This window comes from Trichomycterus rosablanca, chromosome 16, assembly GCF_030014385.1.
Source record: "Trichomycterus rosablanca isolate fTriRos1 chromosome 16, fTriRos1.hap1, whole genome shotgun sequence".
Classification (NCBI taxonomy): Eukaryota; Metazoa; Chordata; class Actinopteri; order Siluriformes; family Trichomycteridae; genus Trichomycterus; species Trichomycterus rosablanca.
In genome coordinates this window covers 7,273,714-7,289,045 of record NC_086003.1, presented here as the reverse complement: position 1 = coordinate 7,289,045, position 15,332 = coordinate 7,273,714, and the positions used below count along the sequence as shown (strand labels likewise).

Genomic DNA, 15,332 nt, shown 5'->3' with positions numbered 1-15,332 from the left:
TTAGAGTCTGGTGTATGATATATTCTCACTTTTAATAGGACTTTTCTAACATAGACATTTAAAAACTTTTATACTTGTATTTTAAGTGTTTTAAGGCATATTTTATCTTAGAAAAATGACCCTGCTGACGTCCAGTTTGCTGTGCTTTATTTTATATTGTACTACTTAGTGTATTAATTGGGTGAGCACATCTATTGTTAACCTATAGTGCATTTTGACGAGTAAAATTGAGATACTGTATATTGTTGGTGTTATGGATGGTGTTATGGTTGGAGCATTAAAAACTCCTTACATCTGATTTAATGTTGTCTTTTTATTGAGAGAAAACGGGGCACAAAGAGGGCACACTAAAGTGGGTACTACACAGCAACATGGGTCCTAAGTACAGTGGTACCTTGTAACTTGACGTCCCCTAAACTCAAAATCTTTGAAACTCAACACACTTTGTCGAGAAATGTGTACCCTTAAACTCAACCTGTTCAGCTTTTTAAAAAATGTATTTATTTAATTTAAAATTAACAGTGACCAGCCACTTTGTTTAGTGCTCGGCTTGAGTGGTGCCTTAATATGTGATCAAAGTGTGCATATGAGACGAATCTGCATTTGTGTGGAACTTAACGTGACTTGTATTAAAAGAACAACACAGGAACACTTAATTGCTCTTAATTATTACTGCTCATAAGTTCTCTCCACTAATGAAATTCCTCACTCGTTGTAGTACAATGAGTCACGTTAAGTTTCTTATGTGAATGCTGTATTCCAATATCAAGCGTCCCCACGATTAAGAAGCACAAGGAAACAATAAAGAAGTAAAAATTAAGTGCAGGTTTTATTGTATTTTTTAATTGATTTTTTACTGTTTTCAATTGTATTCTGTGTTTTTTATATTATATTTGTGTTATTTTCAGTGTATAAGTGTCAAAAACAACCCCATTATTTTACATAAGCCTAAAATATATGCAGTTCCACGGGACCATAGAATGCATTAACAGGTTTCCCCTACATCCTTACAAATACCTTGAAACCCAACGCCTTTGAAACCCAACACCACTCTCAGAACCAATTGATGTTGACTTTCAAGGTACCACTGTACTTGGTTTTTACACTATCCTGACAATATGTTGCCACTTGCAGGGAAGATTTGACTTCATTTGTAGTATTAATGGTAAAAGCTATAGAGGCATGGCAAACATGTGGTTGGTTCAATAATCTGCAGCTTTGACTTTCACCAAACTCTTGTACATGCTCTTCAACTAATGAAAAGAAAGCCGAAAGAGAAGCCAGTAGTCGCACAGAAAACAGCAGGAACATAAGGTACACATTAGAACCAATGCACCACAGTCGTCTACACTCCACGTAAAACGATTTTGTATGACATGGGGTGTGTTCGAAAACCTAGTGAGCTCTCTACATAGATAACATTTTACGTCATCCAACGTGCGCTCCCGAGAAGGAGGCTGTTCGAATTCTTAGCTGCCTTAAAATGCTCCCTACTCACAAAAATGACAAATATGGCGGACGGATGCAAAGAAAATAATGAAATAAAAGTCAAAGTAAATGTAATAAACTCCCAGTGTTTCCATGCTGTCCCAGCTTTTTCTGATTTGGGGTTGTAGTATATTCTTTGCAAGTATAGTTACAGTATCATGTGAAATCCATTAATTACTGTGGTGTTAAAAAAAATAGCAGTGATTTTAAAAAAGTGAATAAAGCACAAAATCATTATAATAACTTTTATTTCCAGAAATCCAAATGCACTGAAAATACTACACTTTCAATTCTAAATCAAAACATTAACAAAATTTAGCCAGTTTGTGTTCATCCTTTACAGAAAGTTAAGAAAAATGAATATTAGGCTGTTCAAAAAAATAGCAGTGCCAGCAATTTTCTTTAAAAACTCAAAACATTTATCTCTAAACTGATAATGTTTGAGGTTTCACTTTACTTTAAATTACTAAACTAATATTTAGTGGCATAACAATTGTTTCCGAGATCTGTGTTGCATGGAGTCGACCAACTTCTGGCACCTCTGAACAGGTATTCCAGTCCAGGATGATTAGACGACATTCCACAGTTCTTCTGCAATTTTGGGTTTTGCCTCAAAAAAACGCGTTTCAGATTTCAGAACACAAGTTCTCTGTGGGATTGAAGTCAGGAGATTGTGCTGGCAACTCTATTACCTCAATCTTGTTTGTCTGTAACCAAGATGTTTTGGGTCATTGTCATGTTGAAACACCCATTTTAAGGACATTTCTTCTTCGACATAGGGCAACATCATCTCAAGTATTCTGATATATTTAAATTGATCCATGATCCCTCGTATGTGATAAATAGGCTCAACACCATGGTATGAAAAACATCCCCATATCATCATTTTGTACCACCATGCTTTACTGTCTTCACAGTGTACTCTGGCTTGAATTCAGTGACATACTGTCCACAGTCACCAGACCCAAAAAGAACAATTTTGCTTTCACCAGTCCACAACATGTTAAGCCATTTCTCTTTGGACCAGTCAATGTGTTTCTTGGCAAATTTGATCCCATTCAGGACGTCTTTTTCTTAACAACGGGACTTTGCAGGAGTTCTTGCTGGTAAATTGGCTTCACTTAATCATCTTCTGTACTCACTGGTAACTTCAGATGTTCCTTGATCTTTCTGGAGGTGATCATTGGCTGAGCCTTTGCCATTTTGACTATTCTTCGATCCTTTCGAACAGCTTCCTTCTGCGTCTTTCAGGTTTTGGTTGTCACTTTAAGGCATTTGAGATCATTTTAGCTGAGCAGCCTATAATCTGCTGCACTTCTCTGTAAGTTTTTCCCTCGACAATCAACTTTTTAATCAAAGTACGCTGTTCATCAGAACAATGTCTGGAACAACCCATTTTACCCAGTATTTCAAAAGGAAATGTGCTATGACCAACCTGTGCAACATTTACCACCCTCCTACCTTAAATAAGGGCATTCTGCAGAATGAATGACTTCACCAATTGTAATCCTCACTGCTATTATTTTGAACAACCCCCTTTCAATCAATGCTTCGATTACTCAGAATGAGCGGCATGCATGTCCTAATTGTTGGGTTTGTTTTGTTTTCATTACTCTACTACACTTTCAAGTAAATTATTTGCTATGTAGAAATATCACTTCTACTAAAAACAGTGATTTATCAGGTTAATGGTGTTGGACTGCTATTTTTTGAACACCACTGTATGTCCACTATTAAACCCTTGCAACTCATTTAAAATGCAGCTGCTCGCCTGGTTTGTAACCAACCTAAACACCGCCACATCTCCCCACTGCTGTGCTCTGTTCACTGGCTTCCTGTAGCTGCACACATTCAGTTTAAAACACTGATGCTCGCCTACAAAGCCAAAAATGGACCAGCCCCAAGCTACCAAGGTCTAATCAAACACTGGTCTGTACCATGCAACCTCCGAGCCACTAGTTTTGCTCGCTGTCATGAGTTTCTTGCTGTCTTCAAAAATTATTAAAATCCCACCTCTTTACTAAACGCTTGTCTTACTAACGCTCTTCAATATACAACACCACCAGGGAAAATACTAAATTGATCTGATGCATTTAAATCTAAAACATCTTCTATAATTTGCTTTAAATGACAAAAGACTTAGGACGCTGCAACCAATTTGTTTACTAGTATTAGGAGGTGGCATGGTGGCAAAATGGGTAGCACTGTCTTCTTACAGCAAGAAGTCAAGTCAAATTAATTTTTATAAAACGGATAGTTCCGGTCCTAAAATCTGATTGGCTGAGCCGTGTTCGAAGCCGTTGTAAAATCCCCGATAAACGCACACCTATGACCACCTCACATCATTCCATATTAATACGCCACTGAAAAGAAAAAGTGAATGTTATGTTCGCCCTCATGTTGCCTAGCAACACTGTTAACGGACTACGTGATTTCGGAAGAATGCTTTTTGTAAGTGTTTTTGTAAATAAAAACATTTTTGTATTTTATTATATTTTATGTTGACCGCCGTTTTATAAAAGCAATAAGCCACTCGAGACCGTGCGTTACTGCTATGATTTTATGACGGGGAAAGACGTTTTAGGCACTCCGCTTCGCGTCTCTCGTTGGCTTATTGCTTTAATATAGCACCTTTACAATGAACATTGTCTCAAAGCAGCTTTACAGAATCCAGGACCAACAGACCAAAAACTCCTATTGAGCAAGCCGAGGGCGACAGTGGCAAGGAAAAACTCCCTTCAAACTACAGGAACAAACCTTGAGAGGAACCAGACTCCTGGCCTGGAGGAAGGTCCTGGGTCTGATCCCCAGGCGAGGCGGTCCGGGTTCTTTTCTGTGTGGAGTTTGCATATTCTCCCCAGGTCTGTGTGGGTTTCCTCCGGGTGCTCCAGTTTTCTCCTACAGTCCAAAGACATGCAAATGAGGTGAATTGGAGACACTAAATTGTCCATGACTGTGTTCGATATAACCTTGTGTAATAAGTTCCTACCGTTCCTGTCATGAATGTAACCAAAGGTGTAGTATTAGAAACCAGCATTTTGACTCCAGAAGGGGGATTCCTCCTATCCAATAGGGGTGGTAGGGAGCACACCCTTGTATAAGTACAGGAAGCCAGGTAGGAAATGGTAGAGAGTTGACCTTCAGGCCCTAGCACTCTCTGATGAATCTTCTTTTTGGGAAACCCAGAGTTTTAGACTCACTGTAAGTGTTTTCTTTCCTTTATATACCTTTTGGGTGGCTAAAAGGGGATGTTATTGCCTTAGGTGTTTGTTGTTAAGATGCTGTTGATAAAATGCTTTTTTCTGATGCTAATGCTAAAGTGTTAATGCTGAGATGCTTATATGCTTGTGCTGATGCTAATATGCTAAAAGCTTGGTGGTTAGGGGATCATTGTTTCATTGATTTTTATATTTACATTTACGGCATTTAGAAGACGCTTTTATCCAAAGCGACTTACAGTATACAGTTTTAAGCAATTGAGGGTTAAGGGCCTTGCTCAAGGGCCCAACAGTGGCAACCTGGTAGTGGTGGGGTTTGAACTGGCAACCTTCTGCTTACTAGTCCAGTACCTTAACCACAAGGCTACAACTGCCCTTATGCTTATGCTGAGGATAATGCTAGAGTGCTGTTGCCAGATGCTGATGCTAGTGTTAATGCTGAAATTCTAAAATGTTGATGCTAATGCTAAAATGCTTTTTCTGATGCTACTGCTAAAGTGCTAATGCTTAAATGCTGTTGCTAAAATGCTTTTTCTGATGCTTCTGCTGAAATGCTTCTGCGGAGGCTATTGCTAGAGTGCTGTTGCCAAAATGCTTATGCTGATGCTAATGCTAAAGTGTTAATGCTGAGATGCTAAAATGTTGATGCTGATGCTAAAATACTAAAAGCTTGGTGGTTAGGGGATCATTTGTTTCATTGATTTTTATATGGCGTGAATGCAGCATGTCCTCGGTTGGGAGAGCTGAGGAATGGTCTGGAGCTTCCTGAGGTTTGGGAAGAGTTGTCCCTAAACATCCAAGTTACACCTATGCTTTTTTCTGATGCTAATGCTAAGGTGCTAATGCTAAAATGCTGTTGCTAAAATGCTTTTTCTGATACTAATGCTGCAATGCTTATGCAGAGGCTATTGCTAGAGTGCTGTTGCCAAAATGTTTATGCTAATGCTAAAGTGTTAATGCTGAGATGCTAAAATGCTGAAAGCTTGGTGGTTAGGGGATCATGTTTCATTGATTTTTATATGGCGTGAATGCAGCATGTCCTCGGTTGGGAGAGCTGAGGAATGGTCTGGAGCTTCCTGAGGTTTGGGAAGAGTTGTCACAAGGGGAAAACACGTCTACATGTATGTCAAGGATGCCTACAGCTCCATTCCGCTGCCTCCATTCGGAAAGAGTGATCACATCTCGCTACTAATGAAGCCCACATACCAACAGCTACTGAAACGGGTTAAACTACAGTGAGAACTACAGTGCGTGTGTGGCCTGAAGGGGCAGAATCAGTATTGCAGGACTCGAACAAAGCAAATCCTCACATTTCCAAACCAAAAACCGTGGATGAACGGCGAAGTCCGCAGTCTGCTGAAAGCACGGGATGCACTCAAGACCTCAAGACTGCTAGACGTAACCTGAGGGTCAGCATCAAGGCTGCTAAACAAGTACAGCACACATTGCAGCCCACTTCAACATCAATTCAGAGCCCCGACGCATGTGGCAAGGGATACAAGTAATCACCGACCACAAGAGCAAAGTCAGTAACTCGGAGACCGCAGACGCCTCACTCCCTGCCGGACTGAACACCTTCTATGCTCACTTTGAGAGCGTCTGCTGTGCCTCTTTCCACAGGAGAGCCAGCACTCATACTACCTACAGATGAGCTGAGAAGAGCACTGATGAGGGTTCCAACTCGGAAAGCAACAGGTCCAGATGGCATTCCAGGATGGGTCCTGAAGGCATGTGCCAACCAGCTAGCTGCCACTTTTACAGACATCTTCAACCTTTCCCTGGCACAGTCTACTGTTCCTGTCTGTTTCAAGACCACCACCATCATACCAGTCCCAAAGAAGTCCAGCATCACATGTATGAATGACTACCCATAGTGATGAAGTGCTTCAAGAGACTGGTCTTCCTAGCACCCTGGACACTCATCAGTTTGCCTACCGCACCAACAGATCTACTGATGACGCGGTTTCCCTGGCAATGCACACCGCACTCAGTCACCTGGATGGAGTTAACACATATGTTAGGATGTTGTTTATTGACTTCAATTCTGCCTTTAATACCATCATCCCATCCAGACTGGTCTTCAAACTGAGCACACTTGGGATTAGTCACACAATATGCAGCTGGATTATGGACTTTCTTACCTCCAGACCACAATCTGTTAGGATGGGTGACCACACCTCCCCTGTCCTCACACTCAGCACAGGATGCCCACAAGGTTGCGTCCTCTCACCCATGCTGTACACACCAGGCACGTGCACAGATAGACCCCTAGTGGTGCTCAAGCACCTGCCCTTTTGCCCTGGATGAGAAAAGTGCCCTTTCTGCTGGAGCCCATTTTTTTCTACATTCATCAACATTTAAAAATAAATATTACCCTCTCTGTCATCAATTTCCCCTAAAGTGTTTCACTAGTTTTGTTTTATTTAAAATCTTACTTATTTTGATGTGAAAGCCTGAAAAAAAAAAACATGAGCACAAACATTTTGCAGGAGAATGTCAAGTAGCTCTCACAGTAGTGTTGAAAATAGATACAAACATACAATATTTTATAATTACAGCATCCTGGCCAAAACACCGTGTAGGAAAAGTCACCTTTAGTCAAGGAGTTATTTTCATGCAAGCATTTATACTTCAACAGTTTACAAATGAGGAATAATTTTGCTAGGTAATTAACATTACAAACTAATATATGTAGAAGGCTAAATATAATGCTCTATGAACAGCATACAAAAAATGATGAATAAATAGGAAAATGTTATTTAACTGTCTTATTTTATTGGCATAATAAAAGGCCCATTGTTAACATTAACTACCCAAAGTGGGTTTCTGATTTGAAATCAAAGGTAGGTCTTAAGTTGAGCTATTTTTTTATGATTATTTAATATAATATAATATAATAATGAATAAAATTAGGGCCTTGGTCCGACTGAATTACCTTTGGTAATCCGAAGGTGGTACAGAACTTAATCAAAGCCTTCACAATGACACGGGAGCGAAGGGAACGAATAGGTATAGCCTCAGGGAACCGAGTAGCGGCGCACATTATAGTTAACATGTAACTGTTCCCTGAACGCGTTTTGGGTAGTGGCCCTACACAATCTATTAGGATTCGCTCGAACGGTTCACAGCTTATTTGGATTGGGCGAAGTGGTACAGGTTTAACTTCCTGATTTGGCTTACCGACAAGTTGACACACGTGACAGGTGCTACAGTACCTGGATACGTCCGATTTTAAAGATGGCCAGCAAAAGTACCGGAGAATTCGCTGATAGGTCTTCCGAATTCCCAAATGTCCAGAGCAGGGATGATCATGAGCCAATGAGAGAACTTGCAATCTAAATGGCTGAGGCACAACAATCTGGCACACATCCGATTACCATCTACTGGACATTTTAAAAACATTCACATCCAAAGAAATTTCAGTATGTGTAGGCCAAGGCTGGAAACGCTATGGGTGACCTTTGAGCCCTTAAATTGCATTGAATGAGAAACCATCATGCTACTGTAATAAATACCATATATGGGCTTGGGCGTATTAAAACTGTTGTCAGTTAACACAGTCCACCATTGCATCAAGAAATGCAAACTAAAACCAACTTTTTCTAACCTCTTCAATGAATCAGACTGCCATTTTACCAAAGAAAAACAGAATACCAAAATAAAGATTTTATTGAAGAAGATGCTGAACAATCACATGATGAATTTCACAGCGCTCTTTTACACGTAAAGGTCAAAAAGTAAACATAAACACGATTGCTCATTCCAAGAAATGAGCAGAGAGTCCGGCCATGTTGGCAGGACAAGTGAAGAAGGGATGTTATATGTTTTATGAGATGTCACTTTCTTTTCTGGAATTCTCTTGCAAGGGCGTCAATCTGTTAAAAGGAACAAAATCAGAGGAAAAACATCAGTAATGATAAATATAAAAATAAAAAATTATAATAAATGAAGAATTGGCCCTATTTGCATTATAATTTTGTATTCTAATACAACAAAATGAAGAAAAAATGTGTTTATTTTCACCAGTAGGACACTATATGGTCAAAACTATGTGGCTACCTCTGACTTTGGGCTTGTTGGACATCCCATCCAAAACCATTAACATGGTGGAGTTGCCATATGGCTATAATAACCTCCCTTGTGGTGAATTTTAGTTGTGTCTGTGGAAATTCATTCTCATTAAGTTAAAAGAGCATTTATGGCTGCTCAGGTGGCACAGCGGTAAAACACACTAGCACACCAGAGCTGGGATCTTAAATAAATCGAATTGAATTGAATCTCAGCTCTGCCATTCGGCTGGGCTGAGCGGCCACATGAACAACAATTTGCCCGTTGTTCATATAGGGAACGGGGTAGTAGTAGCCGGATAGGGTCTCCCCGTAACTGATGCAAGTACGACCTCTGCTGGCTGAATGATGGCGCCTGCACAGGTGCGGGAAAGGAGTGCGTTGATCAGGGTGTGTCTCTCAGTACACAGGGCTGATCCGCATTAGCACTCGCCTAGTGCAGGTGAAAAAATGCATACGGCTGGTTTTCAGACCAACCCTACACGTGTATATTTTGAAAAAAATTCTTACCAGGATGCTTCTTAGGATGTTTGTCCTCAGCGGCCTCAAATAGCTGCATTCTCCGGCCTCACATAGTTTGATCTCCCCTGATATCTGCTTAAAGTAAAGTAAGACATATGAATGATATAAATAAACATTAAGCATTAACAGTAATGTATTACAGCTTTTCTTTTTTTTAATGCTTCTTATACTTAGTGTGGTATTATCTTCTAAACTACCTTAATGTACAGATTTAAAGAGTTTGTCCAGAGTAGGCCAACAGAGGCTTTAACTAAGAGGGCAGTATAGGACAGTTGTCACCTAGCAGTTAGTGTACTGACTAGTAATCAAAAGGTTGCAGATTTAAGTCCCATCACTGCCAGGTTGTTACTGTTGGGCCCATAAGCAAAGCCCTTAACCCTCAAAATACTACTACAGTACTGTAAGTCGCTTTGAATAAAAGCATCTGCTGAAAATGTTAATGTAAATATTTTATACACAATTATTGTAGGGAATGTGCTTTGGAATTTCACCTGGTTTAACAGATATGAGCAGAATCATCATCATATGTACCACTTTTAAGTAAAAGCCATTCCAGTCAAGCATTGGACTTTGCATACTTTAGCCACTGGACTACCTTGTATACATCTACTCTATTTCTTAAGAAGAGCACACTGAATCTCATTTTACTTGTGCAATGACAATAAAGGTATTCATATTCCTGAAGGTATTCTTTATTTTTAACAAATCATTGTGTAAGCATATATAAAGTATGTGTAGAAGTGAGCTTTTTTTGTTTAGGTGATAACCCAGTGCTGTTTGCTCATTGCATTTCTAAGGCTGAACTATTAGGATCATTTTTGTTTAAGTTTTGCAGTACTTTAGAAGAGAACACAGTAAACTAGGTTGAAGTTTTTTTTAATGAGGAGTGGGGTTGTCAAAAGACCAAGGTGTGTGTGTGTGTGTGTGTGTGTGTGTGTGTGTATAGAGGGAGAGAGAGAATGCTAGCCTTTTAAAGGTGCATTAAATCTGCTGGTTTTTTTAACTACTCCTATTATTTAGTTGTAAGATGAAGACCCAAATATGTAGTATACATGATATGACAACAGTTAGAAGAATAAAATATTGAGCTGTCCACCTTAAATGTGTCTTCTTTTTTTTTTCCAATTTTCCTCCCCAATCTAGTCATATCCAATTACCAGATTGCATTACGCTTCCTTTCTGTTGATGCCGACCTCCACTTCTGATTGAGGTGAGTGAGACTGCGGCTTTAAACGTGTCTTTTAAATAAACTACTGAGAATAAAACTTAAGACTTAGGACTTTAATATGACAAAAAAAATTAATGACATTGAGATTTTTACAAAAAAATAAAATTGTCATACAAAATGTAACTATAATAAATAGCATATTTATTAATAATGTAAGATGTAAAGGACAATTGTAAATGACCTGTTTAAGGGTACTTTAAGCACTTTAGAATCCTGGAAACAAGTACTACATAAAAAACAGTTTTTTATTATTAGTTATTATATAGATGTTGTAATTATAAATTTATTATTATTATTATTATTATTGTTTTTGTTGTTTAATTTGTTAATAAGAAATACCTCTGATGAGCTGTAGGAATCAATCTCTCTCTTTCCACCAGGGTACCATCCATGAGACCAGTGCTGAGAGATAGAGAACTGCACTTGCAAACACAGCAGCAAGGCAGCAACCAAGAAAAGCCTGCACACACACACCATCACTATACAAACATTTACACACAAACACAAGGGGAGAGAGAGAGCAGATAAAATATACATGTATTTGTACATTTATTAAACAATTTTAATATTTATTAATCTTTTAAAACTAAGTACACAAGGCTTTGGGTGTTTATGTACAACATAGGTTAACAGTGGACAACTAGTTGAAGTTTACAAAATTGTTACATTAAATTAAAGCTATTTTAAGCAGAAATACTAACTTGATACTGTCATTAGTCAGAATATTGTAATGATCAAAATAATTTAAACAGCTTTATAATACCAGCAAATTACTAATATTTAGAGATTAATAAGAATTTATAAGACAATGTTAAAGTTGGTTACGCCTCTCTTTTTTTTAACCTGAACTTTTGAAGTGAGATGTCACACCTAAGAAAATGACATCATGTTTTTTAAATAAAGGTTTTGCTATTTGCTATGAATGTACCAACATTGTATTAATGTCTCAAGTTAACAATTATTCTGGAATCACTATCAATCATCACTTTGTGGTTTATCATGTCTCTAGGTATTTTTTGAGTGATAACTGCTATTTAAACTGCTATTTTTGGAGTGCGGGGGGCACTCCTGAGGACTTTCTTCGATGCAGTCGTGGCATCAGCCATCTTTTAGGGAGTAGTATGCTGGGGGAGCAGCATCGCTTCGGCAGACAAGAAGAGACTGAACAAACTCATTAAGAGGTCCGGCTCTGTCCTGGGAAGCCCCTTAGACCTATTGCAGGTGGTGGGAGACAGGAGGATGTTAGCCAAGCTGGCATCCATGCTGGAGAATGACTCCCACCCCATGCATGAGACTCTAATGCTGGAGTGCTTCACCCCAAATGTGTGAAAGAGCGGTATCGCAAGTCCTTCCTTCCTGCTGCTGTTAGACTCTACAACCAGCACTGCTCCCAGCAGATACATACACATACCATATACATACACACACTTAAAACTATATAAACTTACAGGAAGAATAGGTTTTTTTTTTTCAATGGAGCATAACAATGTGCAACTTTTTTTTTTTCATTTTCCCATGTGTAATTTAAGGGTTCATGTGCAATTATTTGTAAATAATATTTTTCTTTTTTTTTTTACTTTTATTATTGATAATGTATATTGTTATACATTGTACTGTTTATTGTCTACTTTTTTATACTGAGTGCCTTGCTATCCCTTCGCTGCTGTAACACTTTGAATTTCCCCACTGTGGGACTAATAAAGGATTATCTTATCTTATCAAGAAGCAAGAAGTAACACAAAACATACATACTTGTAATTTAAAAAACAAATAATATCAATATAATGTATAATAATAATAAAAAACATATAATAAAAATAAAGAATGAAATAGTCTGCTTTAGGTCACTTGGTAGATCTAGAAGCAGTATATGCTGTAATTGTGATAGAGTCAAAGTTTACAAAAATTAGTTAATTGTGCAATAAATCATTTACTGTTACCTATTTAGAATTTTACCAGTATTTCTGGATCGTGCATTTAATATAATATATTAAGTAATATATCACAAAATGTGGTGATAATTTAGTGTTAATGTATCACAGTTTAATAGTTTCTGTTGAAACAGTTCTGTAAAGCATTATCATTTTTGTGTAGACATTAATAATAAAGTTTAAAAATAATGCAAAGATAAAGAAAACAACAAACTAGAATTTTTTGCTAATAATTATAAGGCCACAGATTTACAGTCTCTCTGAAATTCTCAACAAAGCCAAAGATTTCATATATATTTCAAAATTGCATATACACACAAATTAGTGTGGTTTCACTTATGTTCTGACTATCACAAACAACAAAACTAGTATAGTGTTTTAGACAATAGTTTTAGATAATGCTTTATGTTTTAAATGTTGCTAACATTTTTTCCTTTAACGATTATGTCCATCTCTTTTAGCTCCTTTCAACAGCTTTGTGAATCCTCTGAAAAGCTGTGAATTGGATTACTTGCCCTACCCTTCATCCTTCCTGAGAAATCAGCTCAGAAACTGCCAGATATACTGGACAAATTTCAGAATTATGCTTTGCCATATTCTGCCCTTATCAAATCAGGTCTAGAGATATAAAGAGTCGTTATGAAGGTCTTTTTATTAGTTCTTTAATACATTCTCCTCAGTTTTAAATTTATCAACATAACACTTAGCATCAATAGAATATCTAATGGTAAAGATAAAGCAATATGTAGTAATAAATATGCAGTAATTACAATTTCAGTGAATTACTTTTTAAATTTTTAAAACAAAAATGTTGGTAATAGACTAAAATGACAGTATAATTAACAAAATTTGAAACAATGTTTTACCTTTAGTCCTCTTGTCTTTGAAGAATATGATTTATCAGGTGCGTCTACAGCTACCGTGAGATGCCCTGTAGTTGCAATATCTAGACTTAAAACCTTCAAACTCTTCCCCCTATTTATACTCTATCACTTACACACGGCTGCCACAGTTTGAGGGTTTCCGTTGGGATGTGTAATGTCGGTTCAATTCCAATTATCATCTCCAAACACCCCCCTAACCCCTAGGGCACATTGTGCACGCACATGCACACGCACACGCAATGAGTGATGTATGAAGATCATAAGGATTTCCACAAACAATGAGTCAGTTGCTGGACATGTACAATGAAGATGATTTTCTATGATTATTTGTAGTTTATAAAATAAAAAAGTTTGGGGACATAGAATAAAGTACTCAAAAATAAGCCAATTTGCCTCACAAACACTCATACTTTTGAAACAACCTGGACTTCACAATTCTTACACATAGGGCAACTGATAAGATACAGTTAATCTGCTGGCATGTTTAGGAGGTAGGGTGAAACTTAACACATGGAGAATAATAATTTATATGCAGTCAGTAACCAAATCCAATGGGTTTTGGAGAACATGATTTTCTGACAGTTATGTTTTTAGTAACTAGGGGAAGCTGTCACCAGAATTTAACAGTAGAATGTACACCGATCAGCCATAACATTAAAACCACCTCCTTGTTTCTACACTCACTGTCCATTTTATCAGCTTTACTTCCCATATAGGAGCACTTTGTAGTTCTACAATTACTGACTGTAGTCCATCTGTTTCTCTACATGCTTTGTTAGCCTGCTTTCACCCTGTTCTTTAATGGTCAGGACCCCCATAGGACCACCACAGAGCAGGTATTATTTAGGTGGTGGATGATTCTCAGCACTGCAGTGACACTGACATGGTGGTGGTGTGTTAGTGTGTGTTGTGCTGGTATGAGTGGATCAGACACAGCAGCACTGCTGGAGTTTTTAAATACCTTGTCCTCTCACTGTCCACTCTATTAGACACTCCTACCTAGTCGGTCCACCTTGTAGATGTAAAGTCAGAGACGATCGCTCATCTATTACTGATGTTTGAGTCGGTCATCTTCTAGTCCTGTTGGTTAACTGTTGGTTAAATATTTTTGGTTGGTTGACTATTCTCAGTCCAGCGGTGACAGTGAAACTCCAGCAGTGCTGCTGTGTCCGATCCACTCATACCAGCACAACACACACTAACACACCACCACCATGTCAGTGTCACTGCAGTGCTGAGAATAATCCACCATCTAAATAATACCTGCTCTGTCGTGGTCCTGTGGGGGTCCTGACCATTGAAGAACAGCATGAAAGGGGGCTAACAAAGCATGCAGAGAAACAGATGGACTACAGTCAGTAATTGTAGAAGTGGTTGATTACTTTACATAAAAATGGTCTGCCTCTGTTTCCCAGTTTAAAGCTGGGCACTATTAATACCTAATTAACTCATATTCACTTGGTTATTGGTCAACTTGAATACACAGTCTATGTTTAGTGTATTATATATTATATTATATTTATATATTTGGACTTTGCAGACACCTTTTTAAAATACACCGATCAGGCATAACAATTTGACCACCTCCTTGTTTCTACACTGTCTATTTCATCAACTCAACTTACCATATAGAAGCACTTTGTAGTACTACAATTACTGACTGTAGTCCATCAGTTTCTCTGCATGCTTTGTTAGCCCCCTTTTATGCTGTTCTTCAATGGTCAGGACCCCAGAAATCCCAAGTCTCCCGGAAGTTCCGTGAGTCTCCCGCATGTACATAGCGGCTCCCTGATGCCCGCAAGTCAGATAAAATCTCCCGGAATCTAGAACGAGCGGCCAAGAGCGCACACATGCGCACGCAGCGACACAGACCCGATTACGTATTAAATCCGTTATCTGATATACAATCTAGTGCACTAAGTAGGGATCATAATTAATTATGTAATACACTATCTAGTGCACTATGTAAGGAACACAAATCATCATCTAGTCGG

At 38.2% G+C, this 15,332-nt stretch overlaps 1 protein-coding gene across 1 annotated transcript; it reads right to left on the bottom strand.

The window, feature by feature from the left end:
* Nucleotides 1–8,435: 8,435 nt before the first annotated feature.
* gnrh2 (gonadotropin-releasing hormone 2) lies at nucleotides 8,436–11,000 on the bottom strand. The gene is made up of 3 exons (XM_063011061.1): nucleotides 10,863–11,000; nucleotides 9,284–9,367; nucleotides 8,436–8,581 (listed from the first exon to the last, which is right to left on the bottom strand). Exons 1-3 carry the CDS (start codon nucleotides 10,998–11,000, stop codon nucleotides 8,543–8,545), a joined length of 261 nt encoding a protein of 86 aa, XP_062867131.1. The 3' UTR covers nucleotides 8,436–8,542.
* Nucleotides 11,001–15,332: the final 4,332 nt, after the last annotated feature.